This window comes from Miscanthus floridulus, chromosome 10 (genome assembly GCF_019320115.1).
Source record: "Miscanthus floridulus cultivar M001 chromosome 10, ASM1932011v1, whole genome shotgun sequence".
NCBI classification, from domain to species: Eukaryota; Viridiplantae; Streptophyta; class Magnoliopsida; order Poales; family Poaceae; genus Miscanthus; species Miscanthus floridulus.
In genome coordinates this window covers 14,810,957-14,827,023 of record NC_089589.1, presented here as the reverse complement: position 1 = coordinate 14,827,023, position 16,067 = coordinate 14,810,957, and the positions used below count along the sequence as shown (strand labels likewise).

General features: G+C 43.5%; 1 protein-coding gene across 1 annotated transcript; it reads right to left on the bottom strand.

Annotated features, from left to right (window-relative positions):
* Positions 1 to 9,382: 9,382 nt before the first annotated feature.
* Positions 9,383 to 10,559, bottom strand: LOC136489999 (uncharacterized). The gene is made up of 2 exons (XM_066486509.1): positions 10,283 to 10,559; positions 9,383 to 10,176 (listed from the first exon to the last, which is right to left on the bottom strand). Exons 1-2 carry the CDS (start codon positions 10,557 to 10,559, stop codon positions 9,383 to 9,385), a joined length of 1,071 nt encoding a protein of 356 aa, XP_066342606.1.
* Between the last annotated feature and the right edge of the window lie 5,508 nt (positions 10,560 to 16,067).

Here is a 16,067-nt window from a genome sequence, read left to right as displayed (position 1 = left end):
CTAGGGCTCTCTCCTGTACGAGAATCTTCTCCTCGTACTCCTCAATGATCTCCTCATACTCCTGTTCACCCGCAGGCACGAACTCTACCAACTCGTTATCTACATGCATGAAATGATGATGCAACACTTAGTAATACGGCAATAGCAACTCTTAAAATAAAATACGTCTATCAAGCTACTGAGCTAGCTCTACTGACTAAGATGCTAAGTTACCTATTATTTCACTAATAGGTATGAAACATTACATGCATTATCTTAGCATCTAAAGGCATCCCTATTCTTAATATCGATTTACTCTATATATGATAAAACAAGGGGTAGTAGCTACTCTATTTATCAACCTACTCTAGGGCTACAAAAATTACAGTGAGCACATAATAATCTAATGAACCTACTGTAAAAATTTCATGGCTAAAGCTATCACCAATTTGCCACAAAAATTTCTACAGATATTAAGCTAAATACTACTAAGCTTTCCTAAATGAATTAATGAATCTATCATTATCATATATAACTGTAAACGAACTACACCAACAGATAGATAACATTTTTGTGAACCTAACCAATTTTGTTTCACTATTTTTAGATACCTACAAAATTTACTATAATTTTTCAAAGATCAGCTCAAAACTAATTTGAATAAACCTTTACTAATTCCCTGGAAAAAGAAAAAACCAAAATCCACCTGCGCGGCCCATCATGGCTCAGCCCACGCCCACGCAGCGCGCGCGCACGCGCGACCCACCGGCGCGGCCCAACCGCACGGCAACAGGCCACGACGGGCAGGCCCGCGCGCGCCGACACAATTGCGAAAACGCCCTCGTGCTAATACCAAATCAGTCTGCAGTCACAGCACTATTCCTATAGTCTGGACTTAAGCACTCTAGCCCTCTGAACATTCTATCTTCACAACAGCCAAACCCTCGGGCACCCGTGCGCACACCGGCGCGGCGGCGCTGGCACAGGGCGGTCACGCCGGCCAACCTGGACCCGCTCTGACCAAGCTAGCGAGCTGAACAGCACCTATAACCCTAGAGCCTACCCTAGCCAAAGTTACTGGGGCAGCGTAACTCGTGGCAACGGTGGCCACGGCGCGCGGCCACACGCGATGGCGGCACGACCACGCCGGCCATCCTAAGCCACCGCAATGAGGGATAGCTAACCCTAAAGCACCACTAGCGTACCCTGGTGGCTGTTGTGGTGAAGGTTTGGCTGGGGACGGACCGGGTGTGCCCGGCCACGCGCGTAGAGCAAGCTCCGCGATGGTGGCGGTGGCGCGACCGTGTCAGCGGCGCTGGGAAGGCAGTGGCGGCGAAAGTAGGGTGCGCACGGGATGTAGGGGATCAAGGCAGAACTCGTGGTGGAGGTGAATTGGCGAGAGGTGGTGCGGTGGGTAGCTGTCCTCGGCCGTGGCCGGTTCCGGCCTTAATGGCACGGCAGAGGGGGAAACGGCCAATTGAGGCTCGGCCGGGCTCAATTGAAGGCCGGAGGTGACTGGGCGGTAGCAGGGCTCCAACACCAGCGCCAGGTGCGAGTAATTGCTTAGATAGTGACCATGCGCTCCGAATTTGACTCGGGCGCAGCTCAGTCCTGCCTGCCGTCCTAGGCGGCCACAGCAGTGCGCGCGAGAATGCAGGGACGAGACAGCACGACGCGTCGAGAAGCCATTTAACAAGCAAGGACAAGGCGAGGGAATGGCAACTCCACGTGCGGCGTAGTGCGAGGCCAGCGGCGGCTTGGCCCGACATGCCGCACGCAGGAGCTCCGCGCCACCACCACAGGGCACTGCTGACCCAAGCGGGGACAGGCGCGCGTGCGAACGACAGCGGCCTCGATCCCATACTGACGCGGCGCCCACAGAGCAGAGAGACCGACGCCGTCGGCACCCATGCGCGAGACAATGTGCGCGTAGCGGCGCAACGGCGACGGCAGCTGGTCGAGCAGAGCCGAGCAAACGCGAGCGGCCCCACGGCACCCGCAGCGACGCCAGCGGAAGTGACACGGCGAGGCAGGCGGCTAGGCGGCAGCGGACCGACCAGGACATCGGGCCCGCCGAGCACGGCGTGCGCGTGTGGCGTGCGTCAGGCGGCCGACGCTACGGCGCCGAGTGCCGAGGCACGGTGACTGTGCCCGGACGCTGAAATCGGTCGGGAACGTTGTGCGCACGATTTTTAAAGCGTTCGAAAAACCCTACAACATTGATCTAATCACCAAACCACCTATGCAATTCTTAAGAGGGCATAATAAGCTACTAAAACAAGCCATGAAACCACACCACTACTTAATCCAATTCTCCTACAAAAATTATCTAACATGGCTTTGTCAAACCACTTTCCAGACTTACGAAATCGGCTAAGTCTTGATCGGGTTCGCGTCAACTTCGATTTCCAAGCTATTAGGTATGCTAGCTAATGAATTCATTTTTCGACCGCAGGTATTTCATCGTCACCTACATGGTTCATACTTCCAACTCTACTAAAGTTCCGAATATACGTTCTATAGTGTTTTCGCTTAATAAAAATTGGTTTAAAACCCTAAATGATATAACTTGATATTGAAATGTAACTTTCTTTTCACGTTTCCGATGATCATTTCGAATTACGGAAATTGATTTACCCTCTATATTACATGCATTAACACATAACCATGATGCTCATGACATGTTTTAGCAAAAGATTTACTGACTGTGTCCGAAGCCGAGGCGCTGAACGAGCTCTTCCCGGCCGTTGGAAAGGCACCGTCCAGGCAGCCGCGAAGACGCACCTCTTAGGTCACAAAGCTACGTCGATATTAGTTGTTTCCTTTTATGTAATATTGAAACATGAGGTCTTTTGCTAGGATGGTCTAGCTTTGGCTGTGTTAGGTCGACCTCCTTCGGCGCTCGATACAAGTGCATTGTATGTTTGTTTAAACTCTTCTTCTTAACACAATGATGCGCAAATCTTTTGCGTATTCCAGAAAAAAGAATCTCCAACGTAGGATCCACTCTACAGTTCTATTTGCACACACTGGCAGCAACTGCCAACCTGCAATGACTGGTGCTGACTGTGTCTATCTGTATACCGATACAGGTTTTCATTCAGAGCGCTGACAAGCATAGACTGTGTTGATGAACTGTGCTGCTCGTGCTGGCTGTTCAATGGAGGATTTGGGGAAAACTGTGGCCTCCTGCATTTGTCTCATCAGTGAGATGCTGAATCTTGATCCAAACAAGAGAGGGAGCCCCCCGTACTGACTTTAATTAAAAGAAACAAAACAGGTCCAGCAAGAAGTAAATGTCTTTTCAACTGACTTTATTAGAAAGGAAGAAAAAAAGATAAGCAGGATCACAACAATGCTTGTAGCCATGAATCAATCAAAAGGAAATGTCTTTTGCTCGCCCTAAGGAATGCTGAGATGCTGAATTGCTGATGAACTTTTAGCTGATGTGAAAGTGGACTCATACATCTTCTCTTTGCCATCGTAAGATTGAAGAATAGTCGTCGTAACGCTAGAATAAGAACTCAGTTGTTGCTCTACTGGATAAGCAAAAGCAAAGGCCTTAAATGTGCTGCAAAAATTGACACCAACTTCCCAAGATGAGATAGGCAACATGCTATCCTCTAGAAAGTCTCCCTTTTTCTTGCCCAGTTTTTCTCCAGGTGTCCTTTTTTCTCTGAATTGTTTTTGGAAGAGATCCTTATCCTTTTTCCTTTGAATCTTCCCAACACCTTTTCCAACTCATATTTCAGACAATACGGCTTGAAGTACAGTGGCCGGTGTCCTTTTGTCCATAGTTTAACAGCCAGCTCACTGTCATCTGCGTCATTGACAACCAAACATCTGAATAAATCTGATACCTTATCAATTATTGATTGCGTACTTGCTTCCGACACAATTAGTCACTGATGGGATTTGGGAAACTCAAGCGATGCATCATGTCCATGAAAAAAAATATTAGCTTACCAGATCATCCTAGTCGGTGCCGAGTGGACAGCGTCTTTTTTTTTTTTTTTTGAGGGCAAGTTGACAGCTTCATCTGCAACGTGCGCAATGAAATCACCATCATAGACCGAAATCCGCAAGGAAACAACCAGTTGTTACAAAAGGTGTCCAATGAAAGCGACACACATGGCCATGGCATGTGTAATTTCTATAGGATTACGTTGGTTAGTTGCTGAACCTTCTTACCATTTGTGTCCAGTCATGTCATTTGAGGAAAAAGATGAGATGGTAGCTCATGCATCCTTCACTGATGAAGTTGGAGGATATGTGGTTTTGGCATGTTGGCTACTTGTCCACAACTCTCAGAGGCAATGTAGCCATCTTGTAAATGTTTGGATGGTTACAAAGTTGAAGCAAGCTGGGTCTTCTCTTCCTAATCCTATCCATCGCCTGTTCCTGCAGTGTCTCTCACTCCCACATGCCTCCTTTTATCCTAATCGAGTAGAATGGGCGTTGTTTTCAGACGTGAGCAGCAAAATGTGCCTTGTCACCATTAGCATTGTTGTAAGTAGAACTACCATTTGCTTATCCATACGTGTACTGACTGCAAAGCACTCCCGCCTCCTTCCAAATTATAAGACGCTTTAGGTTTTCTGGATACATAGCTTTTGTTATGCACTTACATATACACTATGTCTAAGTACATAGTAAAAATAATATACCTAGAAAAGCCAAAACGTCTTATAATTGGGAACGAAAGGAGTACTATATATTTGCAGCAAGCCAGCAACTTTTTCTATCTCAATCTCTTTTCCTGCGGCGCTCTTCTCGGTGCACCGATAGACTTCTTCTTTAGATCTTCCTCTGAACCAGACAATTATAATTTACAAGATAGCAGCTGCCTCGTTTAACTGACGGCGCCTTTAATTCTTCCTGACTTAAGGCCACTATAACACTGGTTGATCTGTTATCAGGCTGTTAATTACTCTTTCCATTCTTAAAATGTAGGTGACAGACAAAAGTTTGAAATTTTATTTAAGATAAAAACTAAAACTACCTGCATTTTGGAATAGAGGGAGTGCAAGATAAGAAGTTTGAATTTGCATTTTATCACTACCTATTTAGTCACAGTAGGTATTAGTTACATAATTCCTTTGTTTCATTGCAATAAGAACTCAGTTGTTACTCTACTGGATAAGCAAATTAAAAGAAAAGACCTTAAACGTGCTGCAAAAATTGACACCAAGTTCCCAAGATGACATAGGCAATATGCTATCCTCTAGAAAGTCTCCCCTTTCTCATGCCCAGTTTTTCTCGAGGTGTCCTTTTTTTTCTCTGAATTGTTTTTTGGAACAGATTATTATCCTTTTTCTTTGAATCTTCCCAACACTTCTCCAACTCATATTTTAGACAATACGGCTTGAAAAGTTGAAATACAGTGGCCGGCGTCCTTTTGTTCATAGTTTAACAGCCAGCTCACTGTCATCTGCGTCATTGACAACCAAACATCTGAATAAATCTGATTCCTCAATTATTGATTGCGTACTTGCTTCCGACACAATTAGTCACTGATGGGATTTGGGAAACTCAACTGATGCACCATGTCCACGAAAAAAAAATAGCTTACCAGATCATCCTAGTCGGTGCCGAGTGGACAGCAGTCATTTTTTTTTTCTTTTCTTTTAGGGCAAGTGGACAGCTTCATCTGCAACGTGCGCAATGAAATCACCATCATATTGCCAGAATGGAAGGAAACTGGAGGAAGGAAACAACCAGTTGTTACAAAAGGTGTCCACTGAAAGCGACACAAATGGCCATGGCATGTGAAGTTTCTTACATTGGTTAGTTGCTGAACCTTCTTACCATTTGTGTCCAGTCATTTGAGGGAAAAGACAGATGGTAGCTCTTATATCCTTCAGTGATGAAGTTGGAGGATCTGTGGTTTTCGCATGTTGGTTACTTGTCCACAACTCTCTGGGGCAATGTAGCAATCTTCTACAAGTTTGAATGGTTACAAAGTTGATGCAAGCCCAGTAAGAATTGTTTCGCTCTTCCTATCCATCGCCCTTTGCTGCAGCTGCAGTCTTTCTCACTCACACAGTCACACATGACTCCTTTTATGCCTAACCGAATAGAATGGGTGCTGTTATCAGACGTGGCCTGCAAAATGTGCTTTGTCCTTTTCTTAACAAAAAAGAACTAAAAAACTGCTTTATCACCTTTAGCGTTGTGTTAGTACTACCATTTATTTGTTTATCCACACGTGTGCTGGCTGCTGCAAAGTAGGAGTATATACATACATAAAGGCACCAATAATTCTCTGCTCTCAGGCTCAGCTCACTGCCGTCCAAATGAGCATGCTGCGGCACTATGAATTCCTTCCTTTTTCTCCTGCATATATGCCAAGCACAAGAACAAAAACTAGCCGTCGGAGTGCTCTAGCAGCAAAGCATCCAGGACCACTTTCTTGAATTTTCTTCTTGCTGGCGTGAGATTTGTATATCTGCAGCAAGCCAGCAACTTGGCCATCCTAGCCACAATATTTTCTTTCATGTAACTTGCTCCACAGATGAATTGCAGAGTCAGTTAACAACGTGCTACAGTCAAGAATGTTAGATGACAACTGGTACAGTAAAGGGCAAAGTTAGAGTACAGAACTATAAGTTATATTAAGGCCCCGTTTCGTACAGCTCTACGCTTTACTGGTGGAGTAGGAGGTTTTTTCGGCTTCACGGAACAACTTAATTGGTGGAGCTGAAATTGTTTTAAAAAAGTTTGGTAAAACAAGTTTTTATAGTAAATCTTGGAGAGGGAGCTAGGAAAAACTACTATTTTCAACTCCATCCAGCGTCCACCCATGTAGGTTTTAGGGAGCTCCAAACAACTCCTAAAACTGCTGGAGAAGCAACGCCAAACAAAACCTAAGAAGAAAAGTTGTGGCCTCTCTTTTTTCTCACTTTTTCTGGCGCTCTTCTCGGTGTGCTGATAGACTTCTTAATTAAACCTTCCTCTGAACCAGACTATTAAAATTACAGGATAGCAGCTGCCTTGTTAACTGCTAGCAAAGACTAAAACAATCCAAATTGTGGATGTCATTCTGCCAGGCACGCTGCTACAAGTCATTGGAATTGGAACATGTGTTGCGATCTTTTATATGCGCTAGACTAGGACACGCAATTCCCTTGCGTCATGTTGTTTAGACCAAGTTGGACAGATTTTATATGCCTTTCTTCCTGAATTAAGGCCACTATAACACTGGTCAATCTGTTGTCATTGTGTTAATTAACTCTCTCCGTTCTAAAATGTACTAGGTGATTGACAGAAATTTGAAATTTGATTTAGGATAAAATTAAAACAACCTGCATTTCGGAATAGAGGAACTGCAAGATAATAGGATTGAATTTATACTTTATCACTAATTATATATCCAGACTGGGTATCAGTTACTTAATTCCTTTGTTTCAGTAGAATATAGTGTTTTTTAATCTTTTTCTCAAGTCAAATTTGTTTAACTTTGCGAATGGGCTTCTAGCTGCATTCCTCATGTCTTAGGTTCAACTCCTCATAGCAGCGAATTTCGGGCTAGAATTGGAATATAGTGGGGAGCTCTGCTGCATAGTCTTCCTTTCAAAAAGAAATTCTTTAAATTTGATAAATTTAAAAACTTGTGCATCGAATACTAAATAAATGCAATATCAATGTATACTTCATGATTGATTTAATAAAACTAATATGATATTACAGATTATGAAAAAAATTATATAAATTTAGGAAGCAGAGAAATTTAACTTAGGAGTAAGTAGTCAAGCATCTAGCTAGAGCATAAATGGTGACTTAGTCCACTATATATCCTGCATTGTCTGCCCGTCTCGTTTTCTTTTAATTAACGTTTTCAATTAGGACACGAAACTACTCGTCACAACTAATTAGGAATCGCAAACTTACAACACTGTTAAGTTTGCATATAAAAAACATAGCAAAGTGGAAAATATACTTCAAATAAATAATTTGGTGTAATTTCAGTCTAAGATAAGAGTTTCAAATTACATTGACAAGCTAGCAAGTTTGATTAGAACAGAAATTCTCTTTTGTGGATATTTATTTAGAACAGAGTATAACGCCTGCAAGAAAGTAAACATGTTGTGATTACTACCAGCCTTCTCGGATGTGCTTGAGCACACAGGGTATACATGTTTTGTTTTTTTGTGCCGGTAGAATTTTACAGCCGTCTGATTTGATTTATATATAATCCAGACATCCTAAATTATAGACGGGCCTGCTTGGGCCAAGTCCAACTGGGCTTTCCATGCGTTGGGCTACTTGTGTGAAGAAATACAGCTAATATGGGCTACTTATGTTTGTGGGTTGGGCCAGGGACGGACCTACAGGGTATGCAGGGTGGGCCACCGCATACCCTGGGGTCCGCCAGTCATAGAGATAAGTAGAAATTTTCAATATAAAAAAATAAAAAAAGAAAATTTTCACCAAATTACATAAGAAATTTTTTTGCTGTGCATACCCAGAGGTAAAAACCTAGGTCCGTCACTGGGTTGGGCCTCATTTTCAGTTAATGACAATTTTCAAAGGTAGTCTTTTTAAGATGCACATGTTCTGAAAATCCTTTCACATAGATGGTTGTTTGTGGTCGATAAACAAACCATCGGGCTCTCAAAACACAAGGCATTTTGGGAGACCATAACACTTTTTAACCGCCTCTATAAATTAAATAAACACTTCTCCTATATTTCAGGTGCCTGAATTTTAACACAATTTCAGGCAACACTCTTATACTACCGATTAGTACAAGTAAATTATCACTTTTGTGATTTGTTATTTATCTTTGTTCATAACATATCCATTTTTTTGTCCTTATCTGACTATAGAAATAATTGTAAATTGTTAAATTGTCTTTGTGCTAATACATATCAAATTTTATCATGTTTGGGATTTGTCTAATGGGTTTTTTGTTCTCATAATAAAAAATTACAGATTGTGTCTACAGAAATTGTAATGAACCAAAGCTGCAATTTTAGTACAAAATATATGCAAACCGTCGCGTGAAAGGAAACTAAAATTCATGCATCTAAAATTTAGCAAATCCGTTAAGGAGATTTACAAATACGTATTGTATATGAATATGAAGTAGCACTCTACCAAATATTATGCTACTTGTTGCCTACTCCACTATGTTAATATGTCATTTATAGAACATTTATATCTGAAAAATAAAACATTTAACAAGGGTGCAAGAAAATACTTGTCACAAATATAGTTGGTCTATATAATCAAATATGAATACATCTACCAATAATGGCCACACTTTATTACTGTGTGAATTTCATAGGATTACATTGATTATTGCTTAAACAACTCCGACATCATCATATATATATAGTTTATCCAACTCTCGTGCTTTCGTCGGCGTATAAATAAGTAAGTAGAAGCACACTTTGCTTGGTTACTTCTTGCACACCACGCCTTGGCCACTCATGCCACTGGCACAGGTGATGCCAGCGAGCTCTGCCTCTGACACCATAGCAACGGCGCCATCGTCGTCACGGCGACCACCACCAGGCGCAAAACGCGCGACGGCGCAGTCGGCGGCGAAGAGGCTGGACGTGGTGAAGTTGCCCTCCCCTCCCATGGTGGGCATGGAGGCCCTGACATCGAACCGGTTCACGTAGTCGGGGCGGTACGTCTGGCCGACCACGCCGTGCACGTCGCCGGTGAGCGCGTCGAACTTGAAGGCCAGGTCAAGGTGCGCGAGGCAGTCGTCCGCCGTGACGCCGTACCGGTGCACCCTCGACTCCTCCTCGGTGATGGGCACGGCGTTGGCCCTGATGCTGAACCTGCCGTCGAGCGCGACGAGCACGCCGTTGGCGGCCCTGGTGCGGGTGACCGACAGCGCCGGCACGGCGCCGGAGGTCCACGTGCCGTCGGCCCCCTCCGGGAGGCGCACGGGCTCGCCGTCCAGGGTGAGCTCCATGCGGTCGACGTCGTCCTCCCACGCGGCGGTCTTCCGGGCGCCGACGTAGAGCTGGTGGCCGTCGAAGAGCACGGCGATGGCCTGGATCCACGTGAAGTCCCGCGACATGCCGTCGGCGCCGCGCTTGCCGATGAAGTGCGCGTTGATGTGGAGGTCGCGGTCGGAGAGTAGGCAGAAGTCGGCGTCCCGGCGGCCGTGGAAGTAGAAGGCGTTGCCGTCGCCGCCGATGAAGCGCGGGTCGCCGCACGCCCCCGGCACGCTGCACACTGCATGCGATGCGATACCAATGCGCCAGCCGGCCGGCAAGTTGTTAGTACTTGAGAGACATGACCATCAACCTTGAGGAAACCAAGACGAAGCGACGGCGCTCACCGCAGACGGGTTTGCAGGAGCTGCAGTCGGCGTAGCATGACTGGGAACACTCGGCGGGGCACTCCATCGGCTTGCCGGTGCAGTAAGGGTAGAGCTTACGGTGGTGGCACTTCACCTTCATGGGCTTGGGCTTCTCCTTGTCGTGCTCCTTTTCCTTGTACGGCTTGGGCCCCTGCGCCTTGGGTGGCCTGTCGTCGGAAGGCTTTGCGGTGGCCGCGACGGCGAGCAGGAGGATGGCCGCGATGGCCAGCGGAAGCAGTGCTCCCAGCCTGGCCATTTGCTTGGAGACGATTGTGCGCTAGCTGTTGCGGCGGCTTCTCCGGTGACCGGTGATCGAGTGCAGTGATGCTGTGTGATGATGCGCTGAGATGAGATGGTGTGGATCCATGCAAGATTCCGAGGTGATTTATAGGCGGCTGATGATCCATCTTGGTGAGCACTCCATATGTAGGACTAGGCCGGAGTACATTTGAAGATGCATGGTATATGCCAAAGGTTGCTTGCAACCGCCAGAAATGTGTGGCTTTTCGTGGCCTACGTTCATGCGTATATCCAACTCATTTAGAGTGTCAGATGATTACATGTACGTCGTTGTGCAGGGCCTTTCCTTTTCCATTGCTTCGTTGCAGGTTTTCAGGGCCAGGCTGCTAGGGCTGTTTAGATGCTAACTTTCGTTAGTGTACGTTATTTGGTGCAAGATAAGTTTGAAAAACACTTGATTTAATTTGAAGACTGCAAAAGCGTGTTTATAAATTGAAGCGTAATAAGCAGGACGGCCGCGTGCATATGCCCATTCCTTCAAGAAGAGATCGATCGATGCTAGACATGTGCTTGACAGTCTGCTCAATGAAGCAAATTAACCCTAATTACGCTGCTTATATGCTAGCTAGACGTGTCGCCTGTTCCTGATTACGTGTACGCTGACACGTATACTTAGCAGTCTCATTATTGTCCTATATATATTCATCTGGATTGAGGACGAATTAAAGTACATGCTTTCATTTGAGGAAAAGATGAAGGGAGATGGAGTGGTACGGCATAGTGGAATCTTATCCTCGTCTTGACACATCAAATTGTACCTTGATTCGAAAATAAGGAATGAAAACGTACATTCACGTTTGATTCTACTACTCCAGGAGTCCAGCCGTCCATAAACATTTTAGGTGCTGTTTGGTTCATTCACTAGTAACACAAATGTAAGCGAATTGATCATAGATCAGTTGGTTGGTTTCCTTGTGGTGGACCCTGCCCACCCGGATTTAAATCCCCGACTTTGCGCGGGTGCTCACATTTTCTTGGTCAGGATTTAACAGCGCTATGCTTTCAGTGGTATGTGACGTCCCTATCAACAGCGAGGTGCCTATGGTAGCTTCGTAAATCTCAATATCTGATGGCTTAGTATTTCGGAGGTGCTCATAGGGGTAGGGTTTGCGTACGTATGTTCATAAGGGTGAGTGTGCGTACGTGGTGTTGTGGGCGTGTACATTATTCCGTGTAATCCTCACAAAAGTAACGCAGATGTAAATGAAATTAATTGAAATTGCATTTGCGCTACCAACAGCTTTTGCTATCCCAGAAAGCTTTTGTTGGCTTACATACATGGGATGCTACATTAGTTCAAAAATGCCAATCCAAATAAACCAAGTTTCAACAGGCTAATTGTTATGTCTTTTCAGGTGAATTTTGGGCCGCTAGATCTACAAAAGATTAGTGCTCCGGTTGGGCTACTCAACATAGCATCGTGGGCTACCACTACAGTGATTTATTTATTGGGCCTTATCTCCTGCCTAGCGGCTTGAATCTTTTCCGAGGCCTTCTCCTTTCGGTCATTCTCCTTTCTTTCTTCGTCTGCTTTTCTCTAGCCTACTAGTTGTTTTTTTCTATTTCATTTTTTTGTTTCAATTATTGTGGACCAGATTTTTTTCTAATATTTTAAATTTTCGTCATCTATAACTAAAAATATTGTTAATTTAATATTCTCTTCATTTGAATGTTCTTATACTTTTATTTCTTTAGAATAAGATTTTCACGAACAAAACCTCTAGTCATCCCAACCGTCACTGGAGCTATTGCCAGATTCACCTCTTATTTATGCACGAAACCAAAATAATGAACATCAAACTAAAGAGTATTAGAAGATGCCCCGCGTATTGCTGCGGTGATTGTGAAGAATCTAGAATAAAATTGATTAGAGATGATATATGTGAATAGCCCTGCAATTAAGAGGTTCGAAGTTAGCGGGATGACAAGGCTATTAGTGGGGGATGATGTGGATGATTTGCATGTTGAGATAGACTTGTAGTGAGGATTAGTTTTATAAGAGATATGGATATTGTTGGAAACCTATATATTGTTACTATACACCAAGTTCATTTCCTTTTTGATAAACATGTTATAAAAAAATAGTTGTCTTTGGCATGCTCCCTTTTGGTAGAAATGTAATGGTGCCACACTTTTTTGAGCTTCCAGCATAGGAATTAAACATAACATGTTTGATTTGGAGCTTTATAGACAATTAGAAGAAAACACCTGCAGAACAATCCAAAGGACTCGTATACTATCTATTGGTTTGCCAAGTCTTTCACAAATGAGTCGTACAAGTGAAGCAAATACAACAATATACATGTGAAGGGGAGAGACAGCGGAAGACATCCAGATGGACCATGTACCTCGTGACTTTTGGTGTCAAAAGATGATACATTTATCTCAACTGAAAACTAATTTGGCACTATATTTAGAGATTATCTCAAACAAACTACAGACCTAAGAGCTTCACATGACAATTAGCACAAACAACCAGATAAGCAAATAAAGGGAAGCTCACAGAGTCATGGTCACACTAAGATATTGGCTTGTGAAATGTAAAAACTAAAACTAAGGACACACACACTAGCATGGAGAACAAACCTAGTTGTCACTCAAAGTTCTTTCACCCAAACAAGAGCAAAGCACAAAGCTAAAACATGAATGGAAAAGATGGATAAGACACAACCAGATTTCCCCCCTTGGTAAGTAGTTGCCACTACCCCTAATCCACGTTGGAGCATCGAAGAGTCACCAAGACTTGGTTACATTCCCTTGAGTCACTAAGATTCATGTCTCCACTAGGGAATACCCCTTCTCCACTTCGAATCAGCGGGTTTCAAACTGAGCATGACTCTAGGAGCCTCCCCACAAAGTAGCTCCACAGAAAAGGTCACCTAGTCCTCTATTGAGCGCTTAGGTGCTAGCAAACACCAAGAGTAATAAGTATTCAACCTTCACTTGATATCAATCATGACTCGAATGCCCTCAAACCCTTCCCAAGGCACACTCTCCACCATGTGACCCTGACTCGAATGCCCTCGAACCCTTCCCAAGGTCTTTCTATATGTGTAGGTTGTATTCAAGGGTTGAAGAGAGCTTCAAATGAGCCAGGGAACACACACATATATAGGGTGGGAAGGGAATGCTGGCCGTTGGGGAAAAAAAATCTGCAGACACCGAAGTCTGATCTTTTTCTTTATGGTCCAATCCCAAGTCTTTATTTGTCTAGTCTGATCTTTTTTTCTTTATTTATATAATCAGCAACTCTCCCTCGATTCATTTAGGAAAAGTGCATAAGAGTGATATCCATACTTTCCGTTATCACCAAAGATGGATTTAATAACAAATAGTATCAAACGAAATGGAAGAGATTAGTAATTACTCTTATCAACAAAGATGGATTCAATTTAATAACAAGTAGTATCAAAGGCCTGATGATGCCGGTGCGCGTGCTTGTCACCGTACCACGCATACTAGTATACTACACATTGGCATTTCGTGCGGCTGCGACGTACATGCGCTGGACTGGACCCTGCAAACTCCGTTACATAACAATGCAAGGAGGAGAAGCACGTACTATGCCTACGCTACTGATGAACTGAACAGCTGAAGCAGCTAGCGGTGATGATGCAGAAGGCGCCGAAAGGACATAATTTTTTATTTTTTAGCCTTTTTTTTTAAAAATCACAAATATACCTTCGGATGTATGATTTTAAAATCTGAACCCTTACACTACAGGAACTGCTGGCTTCCCCGAGTGCCAGCTGCACTCGGGGAAGGCCCAGTTGCACTCGGGGAAGCCTTCCCCGAGTGCAACACTCGGGGAAGAGCCTCCGGCTAATCCTCTCACGGGAAAGGCGTCTTCCCCGAGTGCCGAAAATCGTGCACTCGGGGAAGGCTTTGCCGAGTGCCGTGCTGGCACTCGGGGAAGATTTCACGCCGTTGGCCGACGGCCGATGCCGTTTTCTTTTTCTTTTTTTTTATTTTCTTCCCCGAGTGCAACACTCGGGGAAGATTTTTTATTTTTTTTTAATACTCTTTGCCGAGTGCCGCAGCTCAGACACTCGGCAAAGAAATTTTGTTTTTTTTAAAAAAAAACTCTTCCCCGAGTGCTTGGGCTGTGGCACTCGGCAAGTGCCACAGCCCAGGCACTCGGGGAAGCCTGTTTTCTTATTTTTTTTAAAAAAAGATGTCTATTATGGCATATTATTGATTGTAGTAACAGTACATGCTCTGCAGGTCACACCAATGGGTATTATTGCACTGAAGTGCTATAATACCAAAATGAACACAATATACAATACAAAATCGTTTCTTAGTACAGCCACAATTTTTGGATCTAAGATAACTTGAAAAAGATTACAATAGCAGAAGAGCAAGGTACCCAAACTATAAAATTACTCAATGGGCCAATTATGATAAATTCACAATATGCATTGCATAACATGTTCACGTTGCCAGACTTAGGAAATTTAGTGCAATTTTGAAAGAAAATGGTCACAGGTACATATACAAATCATTGTAAATGGTCACTAGTACATACATCTATGTAGCCCTATGTGCAGCAGGTACCAAGAGATAGCATAAAGGATTTTCCTAATACATGAAAATTCAGAAATATAAAAGAAAAATACAATTGTCTCCAAGCAGGCCAAGTACTTAATTTTCTAAAGCATTAGTTTGGCCTCAAATCTTCACTGAGTGAAGCCACGCCAATACTCAACCATGTCCAGTTCCCAACTAGCAAGCCAGAACTTGATGTTCTTTCCTTTTTAAAAAAAATACTACTTTACAAGTTAGAGCAGCCCACACTGTATGTGTGACAGCAGTTACATGTTCATATACAAAAACTTGTTCCAATGCATAGTAATTTATTTAATCCAAACAAGTCCTATTGCTCTGGAAAAACTACGTAAAAAACTGATTAACTTCTTGAGACCATACTACACTTCATGTTAGTTAACTGACATTCCATGTTATCTGAATGATGCTATATGTGAAACAAGCATACACATATAATTTATACTATGTTAACTGTATCTATCACATGTCAAAATGGGTCTAACATTTTGCAGGACAAGCTTTGCATAAAGTGGGAAAACTTCACAGGCAAAAGATAAAGGCAAGCTGTAAAAGAAGATAAATAGATTGCAGTACATACTCCAGAAAGTTAGAATTAAAATTAACCTGTCATTTTTATTGAAACCAAATCGATCAACACTGCACTGGCTCTCTACTGCCTTGTGTACAATGATACTTCAAAGTGGGGGTTCAGAGGACCAGAAGAAGTGGAATCTTGAAGAGATAGGTACACGCCTTCTGTTTGTGTGCAAGAGAAACATACCTATTGAAGTGGCATGGAAGAAGGCTGGAGCCACACAGGCACCTAGGATGTGTAAACAAATGTCAATCAATCTGAAATCAATAGGGGAAATGGTTGTTGAAACATTAAGTTTGGACCTACCTACTATTAGAAAAA